Source organism: Petaurus breviceps, unplaced genomic scaffold (assembly GCF_028583685.1).
Source record: "Petaurus breviceps papuanus isolate PSGF00001 unplaced genomic scaffold, PetGlider_PUasm1.0 90451, whole genome shotgun sequence".
Taxonomy (NCBI): domain Eukaryota; kingdom Metazoa; phylum Chordata; class Mammalia; order Diprotodontia; family Petauridae; genus Petaurus; species Petaurus breviceps.
In genome coordinates this window covers 2,023,246-2,032,105 of record NW_027187258.1, presented here as the reverse complement: position 1 = coordinate 2,032,105, position 8,860 = coordinate 2,023,246, and the positions used below count along the sequence as shown (strand labels likewise).

The 8,860-nt window shown below is 56.6% G+C and overlaps 3 protein-coding genes across 10 annotated transcripts in view; 2 read left to right on the top strand and 1 right to left on the bottom strand.

Annotated features, from left to right (window-relative positions):
- Positions 1-449: 449 nt before the first annotated feature.
- On the top strand, positions 450-2,291 carry RAB41 (RAB41, member RAS oncogene family). 4 transcript variants are annotated; one of them, XM_069062463.1, is made up of 5 exons: positions 450-475; positions 605-716; positions 921-968; positions 1,443-1,509; positions 1,875-2,291. In XM_069062463.1, the coding sequence occupies exons 2-5, from the start codon at positions 698-700 to the stop codon at positions 2,005-2,007; spliced, it is 267 nt and encodes an 88-aa protein (XP_068918564.1). In that variant the 5' UTR covers positions 450-475; positions 605-697; the 3' UTR covers positions 2,008-2,291. The 4 variants fall into 4 exon arrangements, with proteins under 4 accessions (XP_068918564.1, XP_068918562.1, XP_068918561.1 ...); XM_069062461.1 differs by having other exon boundaries at positions 473-497; XM_069062460.1 differs by lacking the exon at positions 450-475 and adding an exon at positions 1,111-1,204 and having other exon boundaries at positions 584-716.
- Positions 2,292-4,908: 2,617 nt separating this feature from the next.
- PDZD11 (PDZ domain containing 11) lies at positions 4,909-8,312 on the bottom strand. Of its 4 annotated transcripts, XM_069062455.1 has the most exons (9): positions 8,157-8,295; positions 7,780-7,935; positions 7,150-7,247; positions 6,945-7,044; positions 6,085-6,168; positions 5,925-5,981; positions 5,594-5,692; positions 5,384-5,444; positions 4,909-5,224 (listed from the first exon to the last, which is right to left on the bottom strand). In XM_069062455.1, exons 4-9 carry the CDS (start codon positions 7,029-7,031, stop codon positions 5,190-5,192), a joined length of 423 nt encoding a protein of 140 aa, XP_068918556.1. In that variant the 5' UTR covers positions 7,032-7,044; positions 7,150-7,247; positions 7,780-7,935; positions 8,157-8,295; the 3' UTR covers positions 4,909-5,189. The 4 variants fall into 4 exon arrangements, with proteins under 4 accessions (XP_068918556.1, XP_068918558.1, XP_068918559.1 ...); XM_069062457.1 differs by lacking the exon at positions 7,780-7,935 and having other exon boundaries at positions 7,150-7,259; positions 8,157-8,312; XM_069062458.1 differs by lacking the exon at positions 7,780-7,935 and having other exon boundaries at positions 8,157-8,312.
- A 54-nt stretch (positions 8,313-8,366) lies between these two features.
- KIF4A (kinesin family member 4A) overlaps positions 8,367-8,860 on the top strand; it is a 69,643-nt gene continuing 69,149 nt past the window's right edge. The window contains exon 1 of one of the 2 annotated variants that reach the window (XM_069062440.1): positions 8,367-8,517. The gene's annotated coding sequence lies outside the window, so the exon portion shown is untranslated. Of the gene's footprint in view, positions 8,518-8,601; positions 8,834-8,860 lie in introns of those variants that run through there. The other variant, XM_069062442.1, reaches the window with a different exon arrangement.

The window sequence follows — 8,860 nt, the reverse complement described above, 5'->3', positions numbered from 1 at the left end:
GGAGTTTGGGGTTGTATATATTGAGATGCTGGTCTAAACTTAATATCTGCCAAATGGCTTTCCAGTTTTTCCCAGCCATTCTTGCTGGATACAGAATCATTACCCCAGTAATTTGTGTTTTCAGGTTTATCAAACCCTGGGTCTGGCTTATCTAGTGTGTTCCACTGATCTACTTTTTAACTTTTTTAAACCAGCACCAAATCATTTTTATTGCTGTTCTACAATTAAGTTAGAAATCTGGCAGTAATAGGCCCCCTTCAGCCCTTTTTTCATTGGGATACTAGATCTTTTGTTCCTCCAAATGAACATTTGTTTTGTGTAGTTGTGTAAGGCTGTTAACCTTTTGGGAGTTTGGTTAGTATGGCACTGAATTTGTATCTGTTCTCTGTAGGTCAGGCTGCAGCTATGGGATACTGCTGACCAGGAGCGCTTCCAAAGCCTCATCCCCGGCTACATTTGGGATTCCACTGCTGCTGTGATTGTTTATGATATCACAAGTAGATCCCCTGGGATTTCGTGAATTCCTGGGATGGAAAGTGGGAAAAGGGTTAGGGGGAAACTCTTCTCCAGAGAATCCTGGCCTCCCCATACCTTTTCTTTATAGACCTCAGCACCTTTTACCAGACAAGCAGATGGATAGATGACATTCGGGCAGAACGAGGTGCAGATATCATCAGCATGTTGGTAGGAAACAAGAATGACCTGGGCCACAAGAGGTGAGAGATTCAAGGGCTGTATTGGGGGGATTCAGGGAAGAGTTGCCAGGATGCAGCAGCCCCAGTCTTGAGCCTAGTGATTCTGGGGCTCTTAGCCCAATCTCGCACGCGCACGCACTTGCGCCCGGGCCGGCCCCCGGTCCCTAAGCTCCCTCCCTTCCCCGCCCCGCCCACTGATCTTCAATTTCCTTAACCCCTTTCCAGGGTTGGAGATCATCTTGGAGAAGCCCAGCGAGGGAGAGCAGATTTACCGTAGGTGGCTGCCTTACAGACTTCCTGTAGAGATAAATCCAGGGGCCCTCTGCTAGTGACTATCTTGGAAAATTCCGTTCCTGGGGCATAAAAGGTCTTCTATACCTCCCTATCTGAACCCATCCCTCTCTGGTCTGTACAGGCAAATTACATCAGAGGAGGGAAAACAAAGAGCCAGGGAAATGAATGTAATGTTTATTGAGACTAGTGCCAAAACTGGACACAATGTGAAACAGGTAACCCCTTGGGGGCGGCCCTATTTCAGCCTGCCCTTAGCTGTTTGGTGTTTACTGTCTTGGAGAAAAGGCTCTGCCGTCCCGTCCTTTTATGAGGACAAGTACTGCCCTTGGGTCATATACAGTCCCAGAGATTCCATTTCCCCTGGCCCCCACGTCACCCCGACACACACGCAGACACCCCCCAAATCCAAACCCGATTGTGTGTGTGTGCGCGTGCATGTACGTATTTCCCTAGCTCTTCATCCGAGTGGCTTCTGCTCTCCCTTTCCTGAGTACTGTCTCAGACCAAAGCCAAGGCGAAAGTATCCTGTTTCCCAGCCTCATGAGGGCACGCGGAGGGAGGACGAGGGGGCAGGGAGGCACAGAAGCTTCCTTGGTCGGAGGCAGGGAAATCGAGCTGACTTTACTCATTTAAGCCCTGAGGAGTTGCTTGTCTGGTTCCTCTCCCACCCTCACCTCCCTCCAGCACACACAGACACACTCGCACGCACACAGACAGACAGACACAGACACATACACACACTCAGACATTCGTGCGCACGCGCACGCACGTAGACACGCGCGCGCACGTGCGCCTCCCGGCAGCCCGGGCCGGGCTCCCAGTCCTTGAGCTCCCTCCCTCCCCCGCCCCGCCCACTGCTGTTGAATTTCCTTAACCCCTCTCCAGTGGTGGAGATCGTCTTGGAGAAGCCCAGCGAGCCGGAAGCCGACCGCGGCGACGGCGGCAGCTGCTCCTGCTGAGGGCCCCGCCCCGTTCGGCTGGTTCGTCCTCGGGTAGCCCCGCCCCCAGCTCCCCGTAGGCGGGGTCTGTTTGCCGGCGCTACACCTCCTCCTCCACGCTCCGCCCCTCGCCTCCCTTTCCCAGGCGTTGACCCCGCAGCCCATCAAGGTGGGAAGACGCGGCCCCTTGGCCGGTTGCAGCCCCCAGGAGGCCGGCCTCTCCGGAGCTCGGTCCCCGGCGACCCCTTCCCAGCCTGGTGCGGACGGCCTCCAGCCCTCCTTCCTAACCCGGGTGCGGAGGTCTCGCTCGGCTCCCGCCCCTAGCAGCCCCCCTTGCCCCTATCTTCCCCTTCCCATTCACTTCTTAAATAAACGGCTTGTCTCCGCCCCCGGCCCCCGCCGAATGCCTCTGCCCTTCTGGGCCGCCGCCCCCACCTTTCCCAGCCCCTGGCCCACCCGGCCCGGCGGCGGCGGACGCTCAGAGGGCCCCGCCTCCTTCCTCCCTGCCGGGGATTGGGTGGAGGGCGCCGGGGCGACAGCGGGGCGGGCGGAAACTTTCCAAGAAACTCTGGGGGACTCTGGGTAACCTAAGCGGCCCCTTCCCTGGCAGCCCGGGCCTTTTTAGAGCGGCCAATCACGAAGGAGCCGCAAAGATGGGCCTTTCCGTATGACCAATAGGGGCGAGCCGTTTAGGCTCAGCCAATCAGCTCCCCCGCGGTGCTCTAGCCGGTACTCCTTGCAGCAAACGCCAGATTCGGACCGATTTTCTTTGAACGCACGGACTGCTTGAGAATGACCGACTGCCGGGCGGCGTCTGGGCTCCGTCCCGCTGCTCAGCCGGCCCCCGTCTTGGCCTCGGCCTGCCCTCCGACCGCCCTGCTCCGGGCGTGTTCAGCGTGTTCAGGCGGCTCATTCCCAAAGAAACCAGCGCCGGTTCCGCCTCGCCCCGCGGACCGGCCGGCTTCCCGGCACGCCTGTCCTTCAAGCCATCCAGAGCAGGGTGCTAGAGCTGTACGGGCTGCCAGGGAAGGGGCCGCTTAGGTTACCCAGAGTCCCCCAGAGTTTCTTGGAAAGTTTCCGCCCGCCCCGCTGTCGCCCCGGCGCCCTCCACCCAATCCCCGGCAGGGAGGAAGGAGGCGGGGCCCTCTGAGCGTCCGCCGCCGCCGGGCCGGGTGGGCCAGGGGCTGGGAAAGGTGGGGGCGGCGGCCCAGAAGGGCACAGGGTGCCCGGAAGATCAGGGTGATGGGAAGCCAGCCCATGCTGGGGGAGGGGGCTCCAGGCCTAGAGACAGGGGAGTGGTTAAGCAGCTTCGTTCCAGCCGTGGGGGAAACGGAAGGAAGAAGGCCGAAGGGAGGGCTTCCCAGCCTGGGAGAGGCCTGGGAGCTAATGAGGTGGCGCCGCTCTCTCCCATCGCCTGTGGCCGGCCTCCTTCCGTCTAAGCAGCCCCCACCCCATTTACCTCGGCAGGCCCGGCCAGACCGCGAGTAGATTCGAGGGCCTTCGCTAACGTTTGCCAGCCATGCTCAGAAATGGGGTGGGCAGCTGTGCCCAGAGCCTTTGGGGAGGAGCTGAGCTTTCCTTGGGCCCTGGGGTGCTGGCTCCTGGAAGCTGGATGAAGGGATGGGCTAGGGCTTTGCTCACCAGCGCCACCTGGTGGGCAGGACCTTACTTGTGTCTCCCAATCACAAACCTTCGGTGCCAAATTGACGTCGAGGTTTCGCCAAGGGAAACGATATTTTAATGTACTACATGACCGCAAATGCCAGAACCCCTGCGACTTTAGAGTGCCCGAAACCTCTGATATCAACTAAATTGGCCACACTGAGGTCCTGGGCGATTGTGCCCGGGAAGGCAGGGCAACGCCCTCTGGTGGGGGGATTCCCAAGGTACTGGGTTATTGAGGAGAGGGAGTGCTTAGCCTACAAACGGGCCATCCTGCGAGCAGGGGCTCCTGCCCAAGCCTGGGACCAGAGCACCCAGAGCTCCCTTGCCTGCCTTTGGGCAGAGGGATATCTGGGAAAGGCTTTGAGCCTTAGCCGAAGTCCTTTGGAATAGAAGGACCTCGGGGAGAGGGGGCAGGGCTGCCAAGTGTCAGCTCATGAACTTCTCCAGCACACACCTGGTGAGCTTGGCTGTTGGCCATCTATAGGTATAGGTTGAAGACCCCTAGCTAAACATAGGAGGCCAAGAAATGGCTAGTACTAGACACAAGAATGTGGATCGAGCACTGCCCATTCTGGTTGGGCACCTGGTGAGCCTTACAGAACCCAAAAGTTGCCCTCACATGCCTGAATCGGCTTGATCCCAAGGGTGACTTGATATGATCGGGAGAATGAAGCAGTAACCTAAGAGGCAAATTATCTTTCTACTAATGGTAATTTCCTTGGCTTGCTAGTTTCCGTGTGCCTTTGGTGCTTATAACCTCAGGTCTTTCTATCATTGACAGCATCACAAAGAATCTGTCAGAGTAAGCATGGTCCAAGGGCCCGGTAGTGGGTGCTGCTCTCCTCAGCCCCACTTGGGGTCTCAAATTCCAAATTTAGAAGTGCTCTGCTGTCCTTTCCTTTTTTGTTCAGGTTCGTGCCCCACACGGTGGCAACCCAGGTTTTCATGTATCCGACTCCAATAGGGAGTGAGGGGAGCAGGAGCCAGTGTGGGAGACGGCAGATAAGGCTGTCCTGATCTGGGGTGGGGCCTGTGCTGACCCCACTAAGCTTTGGGGATGGAAGCATCAGTGAAAGTGGGCCCCTGAAGCCTTGGCTCTTCCCAGAACAGAACCTCTTAGGCACAATGCCTGTAGAGGAGCTGACAATGTAGAGCTTAGCCTCCCTGGTGGTTTCTAGGGTGACTTCCCTCCTTCTTAACCCTAACTCACTTGAGTGTCACTCCTGCCTGTTACAAAGCCTTGCACACTCTACTCCCTCCCTGCCTTGAATCTGGCATTTGTCCAGTCCAAATGACAGAGCCACATCAGCAGGAATCCAGATTTTCCTTTTATTTAGCTGGAGGGGGTAGGGGGTAGGGGTGCAGTTTTGGGGAGGGGAAGATGAGGTTTCCATTGGGCTCCCTGGCTCAGATCAGTGCTTGCACAGAGGAAGGGGATTCCCCCTAAAAATGTTCCCCTGCCTTTACTAGGCCTGAAGCCCACCCAGAAAATGAGGAAAAGCACAGTGTAGTTGGGGGCAGCGAGGGCTTCCCAGGTGCTTCCCAAGTCATTCAGGTATCTCAGGTAGATTCTACATGCAGGGGTAGAGTGCAGCTCCTAGTGCACTGTCCTCTCCTTCTGGCGATGGTAATCTAGTAATGGAAGAACCCATGGGAAGGCAGGGCAGACAGCCCGCCTCCCCCTCTCCCAGTCTCTGCTGCTAAAGAGTCCTAACCCAGGGCCCCTGGCAATTACAGACGGAACTGGGACTATAGGCTCCAGAGCCCAGGGCCTGTCCCTCAGAAACGTACTGTAGGGGAAGAATCGGACCCGCATGCTGATCTCTCGGGCTGTCTTCAGAATCTCCACAGCCTGAAAGGCAGAAGGAGCTAGGAAAAAGGAGAGACACAGGCCACAACCGCCCCCCAACATGGGCTGTGTGCTACTCTTCATTTCCTGAGCTGCCCAATCTGACCCATCCAAGGCCAAGGGCCCATACCCCCCAGCCATGCTACATGCACCTTGCTGTGCTCAATATCTTGGAAATCCACTTCATTCACAGCTAGGACCTGGTCTCCTTCCTGTAGTCCTGCCCGATGGGCATCTGAATCGGGAATCACCTGTCAGGAATATGAAAGACACATGTGACTGGTGTAGGAAAATGGCTTTGTAGGGAAGAGGGTATGAACCAGATGGGGGAAACTGACTTGGCAGTCAGGGGGATCAAACTGACAAATGGGTCTGCTGCCAGTGAACAGAGCATTCATCTCCTAGCCGAAGGCCAGGCACAGTTTTATTTTCAGATGTCCTGGTCAGATGCAATGCAGGAGGTGACCTTCCTTGATGACCCACCTTGGAGATGAAGATACCCAACTGGGAGGCCTTTCCCCCACGGATGTTAAATCCCAACTGGAAAAGAAGAGGACAGTGAAAGAGACTGAACAGAAAAGGCACCGAAGACAAGCATCAACACTGAAAGCTGCCATCAGAAAAGGCTGCCCCCCCGGCTCACCTGGGCTCCTGGGGGCTTCTTCAGGGTGATGGTCCGAGGCAGAAACTGGGTCAGTTCATTGTTGTAGTCTGGGTGGTACACCCTCTGCAACACATAGCCCATCCCCGGGAATCACTCTCCCTTTCCAGGGGTCCTCCCTCTGTTCTAGTTTCAGATCATTCTGGAGCCAGGCCAAGAGAAAGTAGCCACGGCACAAGGAGGCCCACCAATGCCAACCAGTTGAGCAGGCAAATAGTAGTCCTGTCCTCCTGATGAAACGAAAACCATTGGGCTCTACACATTTACAATGCCCTGGAAGGGGACAGGTTGGGCAGAAATTAGAGTACAGTATAACTATGGTTGTTTGGGCAGCTAGGTGGTACAGGGGATAGAGCACTGGGCCTGGAATCTGAAAGACTCATCTTCCCAAGTTCAAATCCAGCCTCAGACACTTACTAGTTGTGTGACCTTGGGTAAGTCCCTTAACCCTGTTTGCCTCAGTTTCCTCATCTGTAAAATGAGCTAGAGAAGGAAATGGTAAACCAGTCCAGTATCTTTGCCAAGAAAATTCCACATGGGGTCACAGTTGAACATGACTGAAACGACTCAACAATAAGAAATGGTTGTTTAGAAGGGCCCTTCACGAGGGAGATGCATACACTGAAAATTTACTATTCCACATAAGAGTTACCAGGGCTAGAAACGGATGTCAAGAGGCCCCTTACAGAAGCTTCCCAGGCAGGACAGTGAGGCAGATTTGCTTCATTCTAGGCCTTAGCCTATTGACTCTATTTTATCCTCCAGGCACCAAACCCCTAAGGAACAGCAGCCTCCCCACTCCCCAAGTGCCGCCACACAAGAAGATATGGATAAGAACACACCTCGTGAGGAGGGATCCAGGCTGGGGGATTCTCATAGGGTGGCAGGAAGACCACTGGGTAGTCATCATAAGGAATTTGGCCTTCCATTTCTGGAGAGGGGCTGAGGGGCACAAACAGAAACTGGTATTCAGATCAGAAGGCGGAGTCAAACCAGGGCACAATTGACTGAGAGAGTGCTGGTTCTGGACCAGGGTTCAAATTCTACCTTGGGGAAATCACTGCCTCTCTCTGGGTCTTTGTTGTCTCCTCTGGAAAATAAGAGTGATGACCTCTGCCGCCCCTTCCAGCTCTTGCTCTAAAATTCTGTAGTTCAACCTGGGCATCAGAATGATGCCAAGGTGATCTGAGCCAAACCCTCCCTCCTCCCTCCCCCCCAATCCCCTTTGGCTGTTAGCTTGGCTCTGATAAGGAAATCTTTAAAGCTGGGCTTAGGAAGGGGAGTGGGTTCTGGGTCTGGGGCACCATATGCCAACACACACACACTCTCAAGAGTCTCTTTTGCCTTAAGTATAGTAGCAGCAGCAGTGTCTGATAGATTGGTTAGAAAGAGGGTTACATACAACAGCTCATGCTATTGCGTACCATACATTCCAAAGGCCTGTGCATACACATATGTGCCAAGTCTGGCCCCTATGTCTATTTCATTGGGATAAAAAGGAGGTATTTGAAAAGGGCTTTGCAAATGAACTGGATGCAGCTTTGGGCCTGTATCAAGACCACCTGAGTTCAAAATCAGCCTCAGAAAGTTATTAGCTGCTTGACACTGACGGAGTCACTGTACCTCCACCTGCCTCAATTTCCCCAACTATAGAATGGGCATCATAATAGCACCTACCTCCCAGGGTCGTTGTGGGGATCAAATATTTGTAAAGTGCCTAGCACCCAGTAGGCGCTTAAGAAATGATCATTCCCTTCCCTTCGATGCCCCTTCGAGTCTCTGAGAGGGGCCAAGGAGCACCGAGAGAAGACAGGACGTGCCTAGGGTCCCAAACTAGGAGATGTGAGAGACAGGACGTGAAGCCAGCCCTTCCAGGCTCACTAGATGCAGAGGGGCAGGGAGGCGTAGGCGCTGGGCTGGAGGAACCCTTGGCCAGGGCGAGCCAACCTTCTCGGCTTCCCTTGCCTTCTCCCGGCGCCCCCCATCCCGCTGACAGCTGGCCGCGCCCTGCCGCCCCATGGACCAGCCCCCTCCCCGCGCTGCAGCAGCCTCACCTGGACTGGGGCTCCGGCGCCACCGCCAGCTTGGACTTTCGGGCGCCCGTGCCGGTGACTGGGAGCCGGAAGCGGAAGCAAAGAGGACCCCGACAGGCGGGGAGCTCGGGAGAGCCCAGCCCAGCCTCGGTGTCTCCCTGGGCGGGGCGGGGCGGGGTACCGGGGGGGCGGGGCGAGACCCGGCGGGCCGTGCGCCTGCGCTGCGAGTCTCGCCGAGGCTCCGCCCCCAGCGTCGGCCCGTGGATAGGCCGGCCCCGCCCAGGCTGATTTGAAACTTGGCGGTTAAAAGGTGCGGCGGGAGGGACGCGGCCCAGGACTCCTCGGGAAGGATTTCGGCGGCGGGAACCCCGGAAGCCAGCAGGTGAACCGGGAGGCGCGTGCGGGGGCGCGGGAAGAACCGACCGGAGGGGGCGCGGAGGGGGAAGGGGCTGAGATGGGGGGCCCGTGACGCCTGAGTCCGGGACAAGGTGTATTCGAAACGCCTGATGGGGCCGGGCCCGGGCCCCGATCCGGAATCCGGGACGGCGGAACGGCGGGAGGGGTCTGCCAGGAATAAAGGAGTGGAGATCTGGGGTGGGGCCCTGAGGAAGGGCTAGTGAGCGGGGAGGTCCCCTTCCCCAAAGCCATCGGGGCCATTATGAGATGGCTAAGGAGACGAAGAGGCCGAGGAGACTGAGGTGGTTCTGAGAAGGCCAAAGAGATTG

What these genes read in the sequence shown, in the direction of transcription:
- RAB41 (XM_069062459.1), top strand. Translation starts at nt 679, where the DNA reads ATGTTGGTAGGAAACAAGAATGACCTGGGCCACAAGAG. An exon ending in AATGACCTGGGCCACAAGAG is followed by an intron (nt 717 to 920) that starts GTGAGAGATTCA and finishes ACCCCTTTCCAG; the next exon opens with GGTTGGAGATCATCTTGGAG. An exon ending in AGACCAAAGCCAAGGCGAAA is followed by an intron (nt 1,510 to 1,874) that starts GTATCCTGTTTC and finishes ACCCCTCTCCAG; the next exon opens with TGGTGGAGATCGTCTTGGAG.
- PDZD11 (XM_069062457.1), bottom strand. Translation starts at nt 7,031, where the DNA reads ATGGAAGGCCAAATTCCTTATGATGACTACCCAGTGGTCTTCCTGCCA. An exon ending in CCTGGATCCCTCCTCACGAG is followed by an intron (nt 6,169 to 6,944) that starts GTGTGTTCTTAT and finishes TATGTGTTGCAG; the next exon opens with AGGGTGTACCACCCAGACTA. An exon ending in GGTCCGATTCTTCCCCTACA is followed by an intron (nt 5,225 to 5,383) that starts GTACGTTTCTGA and finishes TTCCATTACTAG; the next exon opens with ATTACCATCGCCAGAAGGAG.